The sequence below is a fragment of the Medicago truncatula genome, chromosome 5 (assembly GCF_003473485.1).
Source record: "Medicago truncatula cultivar Jemalong A17 chromosome 5, MtrunA17r5.0-ANR, whole genome shotgun sequence".
NCBI lineage: Eukaryota > Viridiplantae > Streptophyta > Magnoliopsida > Fabales > Fabaceae > Medicago > Medicago truncatula.
The window spans coordinates 24,654,408-24,673,757 of NC_053046.1; the positions used below are offsets into that span (position 1 = coordinate 24,654,408).

A 19,350-nucleotide genomic window follows, 5' to 3' on the forward strand; every position below is an offset into this window, starting at 1 on the left:
ATATGAAGCTATCCCATATGTCCTAGAGGTTAGATAAAGTGGTATGGTGTGGAAGTTGTTTTTTGGTGTGCCAAGTCTCTTGTTGAAGGCTAGCAACTGTTTCTTCAGCTCATTTCTTTAGATGCTTGTCCAATTCACTTTTGAGTTTTGATTATGACTAATAACCTAATCAATTAGGTCAGGAGAAAGCATCTCTAAACCATAGTCTAAGCATCTAAAACTCTATAAAACTCTTAGCCATACTATTCACGGACGCAAATAAGGCCTAAATACCAGCAAATCCAGGACAAGGGTGTTACATTTGTCTGGTCTTCTTCTACAGTTCCAGAGTACTTGGATTGTAGGTAGGTCACTGTATTTTTTGAAAACATGTGATTCTGCTTAGAGAGCGTAATGTTTCATGAGTACTTGAACTGAATAATAAACAATGTCCATTGAGTAAACATGATCCTCGTATGTTGGTAAAGACTACCATGATGTTTTACGGCGCCGTTTGAGGTAGGCGACCCTTATGAGTCATGTATGGTAGGACATGCATTTACAAGTTTTATTTTTTATTTTTTATATTGGTCTTATAACTTGTATTTGTAGGTCAAGCCAGTATTAGTTATCTGTTGTTGCAGGTCATCAGTAATATATTAATCACATGTAACTTTAAAAATAATTTGATGTATATATGTATGTGGTTTTTCCAAACTACAAAATTAATAGTTAACCTTAATATTTAACTATTAATTGTTTGTTTTTAAGAAAAAAATAATATAAATTTTTAAGTTTGGGGGGCATTTTGCACATAAGTGCAAAACTTCAGGGGGATATTTGCAAAACGTCATGTTCACTAACATAAAAATTTGACGGAGGGGGTAAATTAACTAACATTGTGAAATTTCAGGGGGTAATTGATGAAACTTACAATTTCAGGGGGGAAATTGACTATTTACTCATTACTTTATTAAAGACAAAAATTAAACATTATACTCCCTCCGTCCCTCAATAAATGACCTAGTTGACAATATACATTATTGACTTAATATACTTTGACCATATTTTTCTACTAATTCACAAAGATAAATAATATCATGTAAGATGTTGTTGGAATCATCTCGATGAATATTTTTAAAATATTAAGTTTTCATAATTTTTTTTAATAGAAAATTGAAGATATCAAAGATAAAACATATGCATTGGTACGTGTGTCTAAGTCAACTAGATCATTTAACATGGGACGAAGGGAGTAATATACATTGCTAGTGGGTCAACATGTCTAAAGATCTATGCCATTGAAAACTTCTTTCCAAATCCAATGGCTAAAAAGCATTTTAGAAACCAAAAAAAAATAAAAAATGTAGTCACCTACGGTAGGAGATCCATTGAGGTCTCCTACCGTAGCCTAAGCCGATGTTTTACTAGTATTTGACTTAAGTGCCATCTTTCATACTTATATAAACAGAGAGTTCTTCAAGGCAGCAGAAACAGCATGGTTGTGTTGCTTTAAGCAACATTCTCTACGCGCTTAATTACAATCTTTTTCTTTGAATGATACATTTAATCTGGTAAATCTTTTAGTTATTATGAAGATAATAAATGACAAATATTTAAGACGGAATAAATGAATTGTCCAAACAAACCCCTCATCCGGGGATTCTTGACGAATCTTTAACACAACTATCCCTGTCGAGAAATCGATACATGAAACTGTTTGGTTTCTCAAAAATGTTCAGAGAGATCAGTTATTACTACATAGTACAACGCCCTTTCTAGTGCAAAGTAAAGTAAGAAATCAGTCGACCCAAACGTTATCCCTCTTTAGGCTCCAAGCAAAGAAGATAAGCCATTAAGCCAACAACCGGCACATATCTAAGATACTTCACTACTGCAACCTTATTTTGCTGAACATTCTGTAGGTTGTCACCAATCAACCAAGGCTGAAAAATTGTATACAGAGATATATCCCATATGAAGGCGTAAGCCAGCCTTTCTGAACCAAGATAACCAACCAAGTACTCCCATCTGTCTACTATGCCACCAAAATTTGCATCCATTCGACCAAAAAGAGCCCACAATAGAGATATGAGACATATGCCCCCACCAATAAGTCCAACAAGAGGAGCACCAGTTGTCATAATAGAACCCAATTTTGAATTTTTGATTGGAGCATTGTCATCATCAGCATTATTCATTCGGATAGCCATGTATGGGATCAAAAATGCTGTCATCACAAAGAGAAGTTATGACATGTGATATAATTACATTACGTCATCACATATCATGTTGTCAATCGAGAATCACGGAAAAAAGTTTTTGCTCAAATTCCGCTATACTACAATCTATGATGCAGGTACAGTACCGGGTACGAGATATGGTTTTTTTTATAAAAGTTACAAAATGAGAGTTTTATTCTATAATGTAACATGAGAGAGCTAAATTGTTCAATTCACAACAAAACATCACTATAAAAGTTTAAAAATCAAAATTTTGTTGAGTTACAACAACAAAGAAACTTAAATACGTTAATAGTATTATATTTATTATGTTAATATATGAGAAAACAGCAAATTTCATTCGAAATGGGATTATGAAGAAAGGGAGTACTATAAGCACCGTACGCATATCCATGCTTCAGAGGATACAATGCTATAGCCTCTATTTGACAATACTTTGCATTAAATTGCGTATTGCAGAACAATAGCAATTCGTTAAAATTCCGTTTTACTATAGCATCGCTGTTTGGGAACACAGAAAATATTAAGGAAAAGTAAGTTGAGATTAAAGCACTTATAGACGATAGACCTTTTTGTTGCTAGAAATATACTCTTCTATGTAGGCAATCAAAAGACTAGTCGAGCAAAAGAGTTATACGAAACGTACTATTTGTGAGGAACATTTGTAGTCCCCATAGTACATCAAGAGACCCCTTGTATCTATCTCTCTTACGATCTGTGAACAGTAAGGGGGCAAACATGAATGTCCATCCAATCACAAAGTTGAATAGTCCTTCTGACATCTGAAGCAAGAAAAATGTCCAACATCAGGGAAATTGTTTCATCAAATGGAGTGTATGTGGTACCAAATCATATGTTACATGTACAGTGACACTTACAGGATGAAGAACTGGGGCATCAATCAGACGAATGCCAACTACTCTGCCAAAACCGTCAAAACAGAAATCATTGAAGTGCAAAGCAATAATTTTCTTCAAAAACCAGAACAGTGTATATATTCCCCATAATTCTCAAAAAAATCATAACAAGTTTAATAAGTTTGTTAAAGGATTATATTAATTGGAGCATCACATATACAAATTGGGATTTAGCTGGATGACCAAATGATAGAGGGTAAACTTCTGGTTATTGTGTTATCATGAAGAAAATCTTATATCTTGAAAAAGCAAGATGCAGAACATGGTCACTAGATCGAATGTAGAGCTAGAATATCAAGCACAGACTCTTACCATGCGTGCGCTCGTTTGTCTGATATATATGCACACATGTAACGGACAGTGTTGAGACTTTTCTTACCTTATTTCTGTTTGTATAAACTTTTCTTATTCCCTCTATGTAAATTCCATTTCCTCTTTTTTCATTTTTCCTGTATCTATTTTCTCAAGAAATTAAGGTATTCAAATCATCTATGAATTCAAATTGTACACGTATTGTTATAAATTCACCAGGTTGAGAGCTAATTTCTCAAGCAATTAAGGACCGAGTTTAGTCTTCTACTTGGGTAATTCAGGTATACTATGTCCCTCTATTTACTAAAGGAAAATTCTATGGTGAAGTCATGAAAATGACTTTTCTGGTGAAGTTAAATGGCCAATCATTGAGCATTATGTATTTAATCCATGTCACGTCATATTATATGGTGTATTGGACATTTGCCCATAAGGTGTGTCATTATATCTTTACTTATTGCAATTGTGTCCCTGATTAAATCAAAATTAAACATAGATTCTCATTTGTGCACTAAAATTGAAATTCCCCTTAATATTTTGTATGAGGACTGATTTGTAATAAGGTAAAGTTTAGTTTTAGAGTGGTCCACCAGCAGGACACTAGCTGACATGACTGCAGTTATACTATTGGCTAAACAAAATAACTTTTCCAAAAAAATCAGTTTTCTGACTGCACCATAGAAGCCCCCCTTTACTAAATTGAGTCTCCAGAACTACAAACTAATATAATTGATTTAATCCTACCTTTACAGGTTCTACTCTATCCTACCCTACTATCATAACACTTAACAAAATCAAAGAAAAAGAATCCTATTGAACAAACCGGGAGTACATTTCTAAAATATGATTCCGCTCTCAGTATTTTCGCCAAAGGAATAGGATAAAAAAATAGAAACATGGTGAAAAAAAAAACCGCTCTATTGACAAATACGAAAATAGTGGAAGAAAAGGTAAAATCACGAGCGTGTCAGTTTTTTCTAGCTGACAATTGAATGCTCGGTGCTGAAAACAAACGAAATCAACTTAAACATTATTGATTAGGTGTAAAGAGAAATAGGACAACATACCAAGATTCACGAACGGCAAGATGAAAAAGAAATTGAGAGAAAGACCCACAAGAGAGTTGACTGTGTCTGAACTTATAGCCCATACAGGATCTCCCTATCAAAATTCAAGAAAACAATCATATATCAAAATCAAAGCTATGCAAACTTATCGGGGTGAATTTTAACCTTTTTCAAAACATCAAGTTGATCAAGGCATTGCTCATAGATCAATTTGTCCCCTGGCTAACTACATGATGGTATGGCTGAATGCAACAATTATCATATGGTTGAAGTAAACCTCTCTATATACTATCACAAGTTTATCTTCCACCCCAGTTTCAGGAGCATGCTTTCGAAACAGCCACTTATCTCATTAACAGATTACCCTTTATCTCTCACAACAATTTCATTCGTCTAACTACTTTATTAAACCAGAAACCTTACTACTCCTTTTTTAGGATGTTTAGGTGTGCTTGCTATCCCCCTGCTGAGACCTTAGGTTTCTCCTTTTAATATTATTGATCGTGACAGTGTTGCTTTTGATTCAGCAGCTATCTAGACGATTATCACAAATGCATCAGAGGCATTACTCTAATCTCATAGTTCATGGAAACGGTTCAAACCTCAAGTCCGTACATAGTAATGTTCTTATGAGGTATTTTCCACGTTGAGTTCTATGCGAGTCATTGCAATTTCTCCATTAACTAAAAGGTGCCTTAGTGGGGTGAGCAGAGTGAGTGTTTTTAAACTATATCAGCCTTAATTCTCAAGCAATGTACTTTTTTGGCATATCCTAACAGTAGCAATGGTCTAGGTTAAGGAATTAAAGAGTATGTCAGCACTCGTGCATGTCCGAGGCATTCCCTCTAGCACCAAAGTTCGACCTCAATTATGCACCACTTTTTGAGTTATTGTCAAGTTGGTTTTTCTGAAGCAGTATAAGGGTGCGTTTGGCCCGACTTTTTTTCCCTCCTATTCTCCTTAAATGGAGAAGTCAGGCCAAACATATATTTAAAAAAAAAATTGCATTAAAAAGTACTTAATAAGGTGTTGAGAGTTACTTCTCAACCACTTTTCACATCCCAGTAATTTTTTTTTCTTCTATAATATGTTTCGTTTTTTTGAATGTTTTATTTATTTGTGATAACACATAATAACATAATAATTTTTATTAAAATATGTTATCAACCACCTTTTTACTTAAGAAAATACAAACCCGAGAGATTAGTTTACAAAGTTGCGCACGCAAGATACTCAATTTACATACAAAATAATAAAATAAATATAATTACTAAACAAGTTAACGTAATTTCTAAAGCTCATACTTTTAGCTTTAGTCTTAAAGTAGCTTCTAGGCCTAAAAAAAAGTTTAGCCAAATGCACCCCAATACTCTTTGATGTATGGGAGAAGTAACAAAATCGGTCTATAAATTCAAAAGTGAAAATCATATCGTATAAGAACTATGATGAAGCACTAACACAGACACCGACATGTCATCATTTCAAAATATAAATTATTTCTATTTTTAAATCCTTAACCATTGCCCTCAGGCACTGGTTAGTAACATGACACACAAGAAACCACATGAGCAGTTATTAATTCAAGAAAGCACATCCAATTCCAACACAAACTACAGATAAGAACAAAAAGAAAGAGTACCTACAGGAGCATAAGGAAGCAAGAAGAGCCACAAAATATAGACAGCCTCAGCACCCCACAACCCAATTTGAAGAACTCTCTTTAGATTCTCATCTCCCTCTTTATCCGACGAGGATGTGGCCAACTCTGTGGGTTTGCGTCGACCTGCGGAGCACAAGTGGGTTCTTCTGGAATTGGAAAGAACGAGTGGTTTTGCAGAAGAGAGTGAATTGATGGAGCTGAAAGGGTAGTGATTGTGAACCTGTTTTGGTATGTGCCATTGGAGATGATAGAGTGATGATTTTGAGGCCAAAGGTGAATGGAATGAACATAGCAATGTTGGAGACAAAGCTGTTGATGTCATCGTTATTGTTTGGTCATTGCAATTCAAAGTTATTCAGTGTAATGTAATGTAACCACAGAATGTTGATTAAAGTGGAATGTCATTTTTGTAATTCTAACTTAAGTTATGGCTAAATTCGGCAAAAATGGGTTATATTTAACTGTGCTTTCCAAATAAAATAATTTTTTTTTTTTTTTTTTTGTTTTGAAGAAACTAAAATGGTTATATTGAATGGTTTAAATGTGTCATTGGTCTCTGCACTTTCATCAGATTTTGGCATTGTTCCCTGCACTTTTTTTTGTTTGGCATTGGTCCCTGCACTTTGTAAAAATATTGGTATTGGTCCCTCTGTTAACTTTCTGTTAAAAAAAAAAACACAAAATCAACGGAGTGCCACGTGGCCCAATCATTTCACGCCACGTGGCACCAATATCAATATTTTTACAAAGTGCAGGGACCAATACCAATATTTTTACAAAGTGCTGGGACCAATACCAATAGTTTTGTGTTTTTTTTAACAGAGGGACCAATACCAATATTTTTACAAAGTGCAGGGACCAATTCAAAAAAAAAAGTGTAGGGACCAATGCCAAAATCTGATGAAAGTGCAAGGACTAAAGACATATTTAAACCATATTGAATTAACCACCTCTTTTCCTCGTGAGCTTAGCTCAGTTGGTATGAACAATGCATAAAATATACAAGATCCGGGGTTAAAACTCCGATCACCATAAAAAAAAAAAAAAAATTAACCACCTCTTTCTTTATAGTACAACAGGTACCAAAAAAGAATCACAAAAAGGTTCTTATAACAAGCAAATCATTCTAGTCGCTCAAAAGTTTAAATTGGCTTTCTAAGATTTTCAAGGGCAATGAAGGTCAATGTTCATGTAGGTCGGTCCATCTATGAATATTAGGACACTCATATCACACTCTCTTCCCCCACTAGTACAAAAAACACTTATTAAGCTGGGTGTAAGAAAAGTTTTTAACTTCTAATGATATTAAATTGTTTCATCCCATTTAAAAACTATTTATTAAAATTTAAAGTTCCAAACCAAATGTAAAGCGCCAAGTGCCCCTCCTAAAAAAATTTCACATTTCATTATCTGACAAACATCCTTTTTAACTTTCCAAACCTTGTGGTTCTGAAACTGAATCAGTTAATTGTGCCTGATCAAATTTTGTCCTTTAATCTTCCATCTCTCAAAACTCTACATTTGAATTCTGTTTATTTTGTATATCCCATGGATTTGAAAAGGTGTCTTTCTGGGTGTCCTATTCTTGAGGATTTGCTCACCATTGATATACGCAAGGCTACGGAAGGAGGGTTTGAAACAGCGTTATCCAATTTGGTTAGAGCTACTATCAGTCCATTTGATATTACGTTTAAGGCAATTTATAATGTTGAGTTTCTGCGCATAATAAAGGTATCAATGTAACATCATGCATGTTTTTTACTTTTTTTTTTTTTTTTTTTGGTAGATAGACGAAATGGCAAAGCCCAGTCATGGCATCCGGCCTAACAATTTCGGCATTTTGTCAGTTGAGCTAGGACTTCTGGATTGTTTTTTACTTTACTTGTAGGTTCATTTTAATATTTTGTTTGTTGCAGATGGATGAGATTGATCACAACAAAAACATCAATGCCTATTACAAAGACTTTCCTGTTTTTTGTAACTTAATTCACCTTGAAATACTATTTTCGGACTATGACCATAGCTGGAATAATGTAGCAAAAGTGCTCCAACATTCTCCCAAGCTTCAAATTCTTTTAATTAGAAAGGTTCACACTATATAGTTAATATGATTTTTTTTTAGTTCTTTTATGTATTTAGTTTACGGAAAATTACACTTTTAGTTCCTTAACTTAATTTTAGGTAACAGTTTGGTCCTTATCTTTTTTTCATTTTAATTTGGTCCATTTTCATATGAATTTTTAAGCTTAAAATTCATGATTTTATTTTCTTATGGTCCTTGAGTCTTCAAATTTATGATCCTCATCTATGTTTGCATAATAATATTAGATTTGAAGCTTGAAAATGTATATGAAAATGGACAAAAAGGATCAAATTGAAATGAAAAAAAGATAAAGAACTAAACTATTACCTAAAATTAAGTTAAGGGACTAAAAGTGTAATTTTGCCATTTAGTTTAATATATTTTTAATTTTGACTTCCTTTGACAGAGAAGCAGCAACTATTACACATATAGAAAAGATTGGGAAAGCCCAAATTCGATTCCTGAATGTGTTTCTTCTCACCTCAAGACATGCACAATTATAAACTATGAAGGTTGGAAAGGTGATATTCAATTTTCAAGATACATTTTGAAGAATGCAAGATTTCTACAGGTTATGAGAGTCATGGTTAGTAGAATTGCTTCTTATCGAAAGAGCCAAATTTTAGAAGAATGATCCTCGTATCCAAGAATTTCAGAAGGGTGTAAATTTTTACATGGTTGAGTTAGTATATCTCAAGGCCTTAAGCAAATTCAAAGAAGAGGGTTTTTTTTAAAGTTAATAGTAATATTTTAGTGAAGTTGTTATATTTTTATTAAAATTTTTCTTTTTGAATTCATTGTTTGCAACATTATTTGTTAAATTATTGTAGCCGATTTTGTTTAACATGTCCTTTTCAATCGATAATAAAATTACTTCATTTAATCTTTATTGAGATATTGTTGATCTTAAATAAAATTTTGTTAAAGGAAAAAATGTTGGCTACAGGCGACACCCAACACCGAGCACCACAACTGGAGCATCAAAATCTAGTTCCAATTGCTGGAGGATCAGAGTAAAGAAGTTGAAAACCTCCACTACTGTCACACATGACTGTAAAACACGGCTTAAATTGCGACAAAAATCCAAATCCTCCTCTGCATAAAACCAGCTCCAGCAAACTGATCAGAAAATAGAAAAATGTGTCTCCACAAACAATTCCCCCACTCTTTTACTGCCAGTAGCACAGCCACAATGCACACAAATTCTGCAGTTAAGCATTTATCAGAAAAATATGACTCGACATACATAACAACACATAGACCGACTTGTTAAAACCCTCATCTGTTGATCGAATTCCCAACGAACAGTGAAAAGCCACTCCTAATACAAGCAAAGGAACAGACATAGAGCAAACTCAGCTCAACAATCATCTAACTTAGACTGCTTCATAAATATCTCTCACAAATATTTAACCTAGTTCCTCCAATGTACTCCTCAGCAACTTCACTGTCCAAATGCATTCGGTCATGATGCAAGACCCAAGCAAGCTAATGGATTTAACATCCGCTGTGACAATGGATACTTAAATCCTAGAGCTTTTGAATTCAGTCAATTGCATGTCAATACCTTTGGAAATTATGAATAGTTAACAATTGAACCACACCGTATGCCGTGCACTTTTGAACCACACTGTATGCCGTACTTAGGTTCCCAGGTAATATACACGAACTGCATTGTCTATATTTTTGACTTAAAAACTTTGCCTCCCGGAACTATAGCTGAGAAAAAAGTGTGAATGACCTCCTCCCTCTTTGCAAAACGAACTGTCTGCAACCCTTTGGAAAAAATATCAAACATTCAAAAAACAAATGGTTAGGTAATCAAATAGATAGAAACATATAAATTTGATGAATGAACTTTTGGTGCTGTCCACTGCTACTACGGTTGTTGCTGTCTGCTGTTTTCTGGTTTTTGGTGCGGTCTCTGCAGGTGCTGCTGTTACGGTTCTGAGACTGTTGCGGTTCTGTTTTCTGGTGTTGGGTTGCAGCCGTCGTTTCTGCTGTTGCAACCACTGCTGTTTGGCCGTTTGCAGGGGCTGGTAGCTTTTTTGCTGGGGCTGCCTGCGGGCTTTAGTTTGTTGTTAGAGCAGCAGGCTATGTTTTGCCGCATAGGTGTTTTTTGGTGTGGCAGTGTTTATGCATTAGCCTTTTGTAATCTGTTTTTCTTTTTTTCGCGTTCGTAGGTGTGTCTTACACCAAGTTCTGCTTAATAAAATTTAGCAATTCAAAAAAAAAAAAAAGATTAACTTAATGACAAATTGACAATAAATTACTATGGTCATATTAGCCTCTTACAAATTACAATAGCAGGGAACATGATTTAATGGAAGCTTGGATTCGAGTATACACATTGGCATTGGTACAGTACAGTATGGACCATAAAAAAATAATGGAGTATAATAAAAATCTGTAAACTAGAGGCATGTACAACATTATATAACACATATATGTAAACATAAACAGTAAAGTGATTAAATATAAGATAACTGTTTGTGGTTCGGTTCTTAACAGTTTAGTTTGCAAACTCATGTAATTGTTCAATTATTTTTGGTTCGGTACAGTTCGGCGGTTCAATTCCCATTTTCTGTTTTTGCCACTCCTAGGAAAAACTACACCAGGTTCCATCTGAAGACTGAAAATTTTAAAAGATAAATATGGTTGACCACATACACCATGAACAACATTATTTGCAACCTTCATCAACACCAAACCAATAAACTTCACAATTTCATAATCTTACCTCCAAACACAAAACTATGGCGATGAAACAATGACAACAATCTTCTAACATACTACCTCATAATCAATGTCAAGGTAGTACAACATATGTAGAAAGCAACTTCAGATATATTCAATTATTCTGAAGTAGATTACAATGTAGAATGAAAGAGAGAAAAGGGCAAACACATGTTGCCAGAAGAGAAGTGCTGAAGCTTCACTAACTGCATAACCCCTCAAGCTTGCAATAGCTCCAAGTAATATAGCACTAGGTGATGTGTACTGCAACAAAAGCACAAATCTAAACATAGCATCATTTTCGACCAAGAAATTTAGCTTATTCGACAAAGCAACAATCCCAATACCAAGAACAGGTAGCACCAAGAGTCTTGCCACAACAATACCAATAGTAGTTCTAAGTCCAAGTCTAGACTCATTTGGTCCTTCAGCAAGCATACCCCCTAATATAAGCATCACAGAAGGCACCATTGCACCACCTAAAATCTCTAAACTATCTGTAATGAACGAAAATGGAGCATCATATCCAAAGAACAAAGCTTTCAATTGAGGTACTGTGCCAATTATGATAGCCAACAAAGATGCAATTGTTGGTGGTTGAAGTATATGTTGAAGCGGAGTTTGTTCAGCAACAATTCTAATCCTCCTAACAACTTTAGGCTCCGCTAAACACCTAATAGACCTTGGACTGTTGTTACCATCATCGCGTTCAGCCATGATTTCAAGATCAGGAATCGCGGACGATGAAATTCCAGAAATACTCTTAAAAACCCTAGCAATAAAAGGTGTCTTAGAATGTTCGGTCTCTTTATCCTCCATCCCAGGCCATTCAGCTTCAACAAGAAGCGGTCTACTAATATCATTAAGCGCGCGTCGTTGTTCCTCAATCTCAGTCACAGCACCTTCCTCAACAATCTCATAATACTCCATAGGAGGCTCCATCATATGATAAACAAGAGTATAAACAAGAATAACAGCAACCCATTGAGCAAACGAAACATAAGCAACACCTCTCGTGTTACAATGCTTCCCAAACGGATTATCTTTCGTATGACAAACAGACCCAACAACAGCAAGGGGAAGATTCCCAGTGTTACCAAATCCTGTCATAATAATAGTGAATCGAGTTAACTGAGGTGGTGGCCGACATATAACCACCACAACGAACCCAAGCAAGCAACCAAGAGCAGTACTGACAAGAACATTAACCGGAATAAACCACCAATCCACAAAATTCTCAAGTGTAATACTTTCGCCAAGTTCGGTAAAAATAAGACACGGTAAAAACAGAGCAAAAACAAGTTTACTAAGGAGTTTAAAGGTAGCTTTTGGGATGAATTGCATTGTAGGGTTTGCAAGAAGTAATCCAATGACAGTTAAGCAGAGGAGTTTAAGTAAAGGTACAATAGCAGTGGCCAGATCTGCACCACCTGATCTCAAATTCATATCATACAAACTAGATGACATTTTTTGTTTGTTTGATTTAATTCTCCTGCAATAAATCACAGATTCAATTCAATACAACCCCAATATATATATAATATAGAGAATATTCTAATGACAAAACTTAGATATTAATTTCAATTGCATAAAACAACACCATATGATATAACAGAAGAATCAGTGAAGAGGAGAGGAAGGAAAAACTTACGAATGATTTGAGGATTATCGAGGTTGAAATGATAAGATTCGAATTAATTCGGTTTGGATAAGTTGGGAAGAAAAAACTAATCAGTGTCAGCCAAGATCCAAGATGCTCAAATCATTACAATTTCGATTAATTAACAATGACGTCGGGATTTTTTTAATGAAATCTATCAACCTATAATACTTCGATTAGGTATTAATTAGTTAGTTTTTCTTGTCAAGTGGCTATTTTTTAAATTGGCTAAAAATTCACTTTTTAAAGTAAATATCACGAGTGTCTGGAGTTTAAACTTCGGTCCATGTATAATGCATAATCTCTCCGTTTTTTAAATATAAGTAAAATTGATTTTTTAGGTTCATTCCCATATAATTAACCACATACATTATTAAATGAATAAACTTAAAAAATCAATTTTGCTTATATTTAGAAACGGAGGGAGTTCTGCCAACTGAGATAAATTCATGGGGACAAATTTCTTTTAGGTATCATGATTTTGATACGAAATTTCCTTTGTTGCATAACAATGAATAATATATTTTTCGTACGCACATGTCATAGAACGAACATGTGATCATAGGTTTAGAGGGCCTAGGCGAATTTGGCGAAGCGCGGTATCATTTCTTTAGCAGATCGGTTGTGTATGGCTAGGTGTGGTCACGAGGAGGACATCCAACATTTGTTCCTCTCGTGTAGCACATTTGGTACTCTATGGCAGCTAGTGCGGTCGTGGATTGGTTTTGATGGTGTGGATTCTCAAGTGATTTCAGATCATTTTCAGCAGTTCATTTATTACACAGGTGGTCTGAAATTGCGGCGGACCTTTCTTCAGTTGATTTGGTTATTGTGCGCTTGGATTGTGTGGAATAAGCGTAACAACATGTTATTTAAGCAGAAAGAAAATAATATGTTTCAATTATTAGAAAAAGTTAAGTCGTATTCTTTTATGTGGTTTAAAGTTAAGAAAGTTCGTTTTGTTTTTGGGACTTGGGTATCAACTGATTTATATTTGTATTCAGATGCTGACTTTGTATATTATTCGTGGTCTCTTTTGTACACCTTATGCTGAAGAGATTAGAGGGCCTAAATTGTTTACCACTTAGACAAATTAATTGTTTGGGTAGCTATTACTCCATCAGTATTATTATATGTCATTTGAAAAAAATAAAATATTTGTGTTTTACGACCAATGCATCATTGTTTTTTTACACATAAAAAGTTTCACATTGCTTGAAAGTTGATGTTAAGGTAGTTTATATATAAAACATATTCTTTCACCAACGAGACGTCTTTTACAAAGGGCAAAATCGTGAAGGGTTTATATTCAGAGCGGACAATATATCAGAACGGGGTGTGACGTGCTAAAGGGTGGAAAGGAACGACTTGCTAAAGGGTGGAAAGAAACAATTGTTCATGATTATTTTCTACCATATATATAGACCACATACATCATTTATTTCATGAATTTAAAAATTGAAAAGTTGTTTATAATTGAGACCGAATGAAGTGTTACTATATTTTTAATCTTTTTCTTCCATGTCATTAATAATAAAATTAATCATAATTTTCCATTTTTTTAATATAAAATATACATGAAGTAGAATATAGGTTTAATTGCACTTTTGGACCTCTATCTTTCCAAAAGTTGTAGTTAAGGACCCCTAACTAATTTAAATACAAAACAGCCCCCTATGTTTTGATTCTTTGGCAGTTTTGGACCTCCAAGACACAAAAAATAAAAATTTGACACGTGGCATCTCACTTAGGGTGCCACGTCAACGTTGACCGAGTCAACAATGGATCAGGGGTCCAAAACTGCCAAAGAATCAAAACATAGGGGGCTGTTTTGTATTTAAATTAGTTAGGGGTCCAGAACCGCAAATTTTGAAAAGATAGGGATCCAAAAGTGCAATTAAGCCTAAAATATAATATAGATGAAGTAATTTTTTAGCTGGGATGTAATTTTCCCTTGACAATTATTAGGAAAATATGGATAAAAAGGAAATAATAATTTTGTCCCACTACAAGACAATGACATAATGCAACTTCCAAAATACAGACAGTGACATATTGCAAATGAGAATTTTTTTTACACCACATATGATTCAGTTTAGATTAAATATTGTTACACCCAGTTGAACCCACCCTTGATTCCAAGAAAATTTACCATGTCTCGGTAGGATTAGAAACAATTTATAATTTATGCATAACACTCTACAGCTTATTTACCTTGAAAAAGGTGAATTTTTAGCCACCAACATACTTGACAAAAAAAAGAAAATTTACCTTAATTAGTAGTCTATCCCACAATTTAACATTAACCCAACTTATACCAGTAAAATTTGAAAAACAACATTTTTTCAAGTATTCTAGAAATGGGTGTAGCACATTCGTACATTGATCGATAAAGGTGTCATTCCCCTCAAAGGTAACCAATTATGTTCTTTTTTTATCCATAGTGTAGGATTGTTATGCAGAAACGAAGAGCATCATTACTGTTGTTTAGTTTAACGAGCATAAAGACAAGCATTTCTAGTACTGATGAAATGAAATTATTGAATCTTTGGATTATCTAAGGTCTGTAAACAGTTTCTACATCAATCTAACCATTCTAGACGCTGGACGGGAGTGCCCGTCTCGACACTAGTATTTTTAAATGAAATAAAATGACCAAAATTAGTATTTATTGTTTGCAACAACAAACAAAAAAAAAAAAAAACAAAAAAAGAAACTGAAAGGTCAATTCATCACTCTTTTCTCTCTCATTAAACTTTCTCCCTACCAACTTGTTTGCTCTATTTCTTCTTATTCATCACCCTTCTCTCTCTCTCATTCATCTCAACATCAGCATCGGTATGTTCTTTATTCTCCCTAATATTCTTTTTTATTCTCTTTTTATTATTTTCATCTCTTGATTAGTACGTGAATAAGAACATTGAATCTGAATCTTGATTGGATACGTAAGTTTTGTTGGATGAATGAACGAAAACAGAATCGTGGTTGCTCTTTGTTTGATTGGTCTATGCACAATAATCGTAGGGATAGAGATTCTTACTTTTTCGAGTGTTGTTTCTTTCTCCAACTTGAAACCTTGAAATCAATGATTGGGATGATCTGATGAAGTTTGATCCCTTTTGTATTCATGCATTCTTTTTTATTCTCATATACCTTGGAGTGGGAATAATATTACTTATATACCAATATATATTTGTGACCGCCTAGATTTGACTTCACATGTTATAACCAAAGAATCAAATTTTTATTGATTTTTGTTATGTCTGAATTTTTATTATATTGTGTATTGTTTCCTTCAAAAAAAATATATATTGTGTGTTGTTTTTTGTTTATTGGTAAAGGGTCCGAATGGGATAAAAATGAAATAAACTTAGGGAGATGAGAAAAGGGAAATAGCTTAGAACATGGAGGGTATCCTTCCAATTTTGTCCTTACGGGTTTACTTTATTTTTAAAAAACTGAACTGTTTCGCTTTATTTGCTTTTATTTTTACTTAACTGCTCCAAACAAACAGTCACGAAAAAAAATTCATGGCATGGCATGGCATCGTTGTGATTCCATTTTCCTTAGTGGGTGCCTTTGTATAGTATAACTTTTCAAAACTATTGGTGTTAATATTTAGGTAATTTCATTGCACAATGTCTTTTGTTACCTTTTTTGTTTTGTTTTCTTTTTTATTTTGAATGTATGTCTCTTCTTTGTATATTGCACAAATTTATTATTTTGAAGTGGATTGATTCTCTACAACTTCTACAAGAAAATAAATGGGTAAACCATGTTTTTTCTCTATTATCTCTTACTTTCCTTTCCTCCTTTTTATTTTCTAATTATCGATACTTATTTTTCTTTTTGGGGTAAAAATGCTTTATTATTTTGATTTATTAGTGCCTATAAAGTTGATAATTAGGGTCAATGTCATAAATTTTTATGAAAATAGAAGAATGTGTAATATTTGTTAGGATGCTAATTAATTATGTGCATGATATATTTTTTTTGTAGTAATTATTATGCATCTCATTAATTTTCTGTCTAATGTTATTAGTGCCTAATTTCACAATTGTTGTAAAAGATAAAGGCTTAGTTGCACTTTTCCCCCTATCTTTTGTTGTAATTATCACTCAAAAAAAAATGGGGTGCAAAATTACATAATTGACAAAAGATAGGAGGGAAAAAGTGCAATTAAACCAAAGATAAAAGGCAGGACGCCATTCATATTTTATGGATAAAGTTTACACTCTACACAATTGAAGCAAATTTTTTGCACAAAATAGAATCAACCAATGATAAGACAAATGGGAAATAACTTTCATCCCTCTCTATAACTCTTTCTTCTATTTTAATTTGTATATTTTCAAGTCATGCCTCCTAGCTAATTGTTTTTATTTTTTTTATATCAGTGAATTGTTTGTAATTTTATTTTTTTGTCAAAAAAGAAAATGTTAGGGGTTGGTCCAATATCCTGAAAGGAAGGATATCTTTAAAATGATTATAACATTAACACAAGTAGATTTTACAATGCATGTTCACCCTGACAATTTGCATATTTTGGCTTCAAACTGAAAAAAAAGGGAAACACTTCTTTGTTCTGTATTTCCTTTCGTTTTATGGGTTTTGGTTAGAGGCTCATGTCTGATCAAACAGTTGAAGAAAGGACCTTCACGTGGGGTAAATTGGTATTGCGAGTGTGGCACCACCGGGGTAAACAATCTTCTTTCTTCTCCCTCACTCTCTATACATTTCCTCATATCCTTTCTATTTCTTTCCAATAGCGTTTTTACTTTCTCATTTCACTTCCTGATTTTTTTTCAAACTAAGTAAAAAATCTCATGAATGTATCAATTACCCTTTTTAGATGTTGTAATTTGTACTTATTTATCCAATTTGGCTTTGATTGTGCGATTAATCATTTTAAGTATGTCTAGCCATTTCTTTTTGGTGGATGATTATGGATAAATTTGGCACAGTTTGCATATAAGAATGCTGGCCCTAAATGTTGTGGTGTCTCTCTCAACCCACTTTTTGTTATTTTATCCTCTTTAATTATTCCTATTTTGGGTGCATTCAGGAAGTACAACATGATCAAGTTATTTTTTTTAATCATTTAATAAATGGAAGATGTTTTTGAAACACATGTTCATAATGGAATACATGTGGTAGAATACTAATTTATCAATTTAATTATTTGTGTTTTCCCTTCTCATGTCTCGGTTTAATGTTATAGATAGATAACAAATAGTAGATAATTTTTTATATACCCATTTGCTAACACTTTTAAATAATCTTATATCATACTCTATGCTTCTAAAATGATTCAAATTTCCATGGTAATAATATTTTTGGACAAAACATAAAATGTTCCTTTATCATACCTTCTACAATTATCTGCCATAAAAATATCACTCCCCTCTTATTTTGTTTAAAATTATTTTCTCTACACATTCAGAGGAAAGGACTATACTTTGAGCACGTGGTTCTAGTAAGAAACTGAGAAACCCCTTCAACAATTTTAACATTGTGCTCATGTTTTTCTTTTACATTTTTTAAAGAATAAGTTCCTTGATTTTCCTTTTGGTTTAAAATATATGTGCAATGGACTTTATTTCATGTTATTGGTATGTCTTACATCAAAAGATTAACATTACAAATCTAGGCATGATGATTGTTGGATTTTGTGTAAAATTGAGGTTATAGAATACACATTTGCATCATCCAGGAAATTGGGAGAGTGAAAGAGGAATAGCACATTTGCTTAACTTCTAAGTTAATGTCAGAGTGTAAAATAACTGGTTTCTCTATGATTAGCGCTTTTTCTATGGGAAAAAAAGAGAGGGGATGTCAACCATTCATGAGGAAAATAATTGTAGTCATTAGGCAAAATCAAATTTTATCACAATATTGATGTGTAGAAATAATTGGGATTGTTATGCTAATTTTTTGTGTGTAGAAATAATATTCGGTGTCATGTCATGTGCTCCCTTTAATTGATGTGTTCTTTTTAGTTGATTTTTGTTTAAAGTGACTTGAACAAAGTGTGGTTGGCCATTAATAAATATATGATTGTTTAAGTAGATGGCTACAACAGTTGCAACCACATTTTAAATTTCTAAAAAGGCAACTAAGAAAGAGAAGGATTAGAGATATTGGAGGATTAGACATTTGAGACCACTTACAAAAGCAGTACCTGATTCCAACGTCATGCATCAAAAGGTTTCTCTAGGAAAGCATTGCATTGAAAATTATCAAATAAAGAAGCTTCAAGAACAAACAAAAAGAGTTATATGCTCCATCCTTATAGAGAAAAAATGCAGATATTTAGAGTTTTTGGTAGTATGGAAATAAGGGTCAAATTTGAAAATGTTATTCATTTCGATATATCCTTTATCTCTCTCCTCTTTATACTATCAATTAGTTAATGTTATTTTTTTGTTATGATCATATAGGGATGAAATTTGGACCCAGGCCCAGTGGATAGGGTAAAACCCCGCATAAAATATCCACAATGGGTAGGGTAAAACTCCGCTATCATGTGTCTGGGGACGGGTCTGGGTAATACCCACGAATTTAAATGGGTATGGGCACAGGTAAGGGTACTATACTGCCCAGCCCTGCAACCCTGCATATACATATTTATTTAATATCATAAGTAATTTATTCATTTTTAGTGTATAATTAAATAATTTATTTAGCTATTTA

The 19,350-nt window shown here is 33.5% G+C and overlaps 2 protein-coding genes across 2 annotated transcripts; both read right to left on the reverse strand.

Moving 5' to 3' along the window:
* Window positions 1-1,585: 1,585 nt before the first annotated feature.
* LOC11435591 (uncharacterized) lies at window positions 1,586-6,554 on the reverse strand. Its single transcript, XM_039834596.1, has 6 exons — window positions 6,162-6,554; window positions 4,519-4,612; window positions 3,101-3,138; window positions 2,869-3,004; window positions 1,786-2,209; window positions 1,586-1,745 (listed from the first exon to the last, which is right to left on the reverse strand). Exons 1-5 carry the CDS (start codon window positions 6,498-6,500, stop codon window positions 1,797-1,799), a joined length of 1,020 nt encoding a protein of 339 aa, XP_039690530.1. The 5' UTR covers window positions 6,501-6,554; the 3' UTR covers window positions 1,586-1,745; window positions 1,786-1,796.
* A 3,958-nt stretch (window positions 6,555-10,512) lies between these two features.
* Window positions 10,513-12,809, reverse strand: LOC11436472 (protein PIN-LIKES 2). The gene is made up of 2 exons (XM_003614468.4): window positions 12,649-12,809; window positions 10,513-12,489 (listed from the first exon to the last, which is right to left on the reverse strand). The coding sequence occupies exon 2, from the start codon at window positions 12,462-12,464 to the stop codon at window positions 11,103-11,105; it is 1,362 nt and encodes a 453-aa protein (XP_003614516.1). The 5' UTR covers window positions 12,465-12,489; window positions 12,649-12,809; the 3' UTR covers window positions 10,513-11,102.
* Window positions 12,810-19,350: the final 6,541 nt, after the last annotated feature.

Coding starts and splice junctions, on each gene's coding strand:
- LOC11435591 (XM_039834596.1), bottom strand. CDS start 6,500: ATGACATCAACAGCTTTGTCTCCAACATTGCTATGTTCATTCCATTCA. Junction 4,613..6,161: donor TCTTGCTTCCTTATGCTCCT/GTAGGTACTCTT, acceptor GAATTTTGATAG/GGAGATCCTGTATGGGCTAT. Junction 3,005..3,100: donor ATGCCCCAGTTCTTCATCCT/GTAAGTGTCACT, acceptor TTCTTGCTTCAG/ATGTCAGAAGGACTATTCAA.
- LOC11436472 (XM_003614468.4), bottom strand. CDS start 12,464: ATGTCATCTAGTTTGTATGATATGAATTTGAGATCAGGTGGTGCAGAT.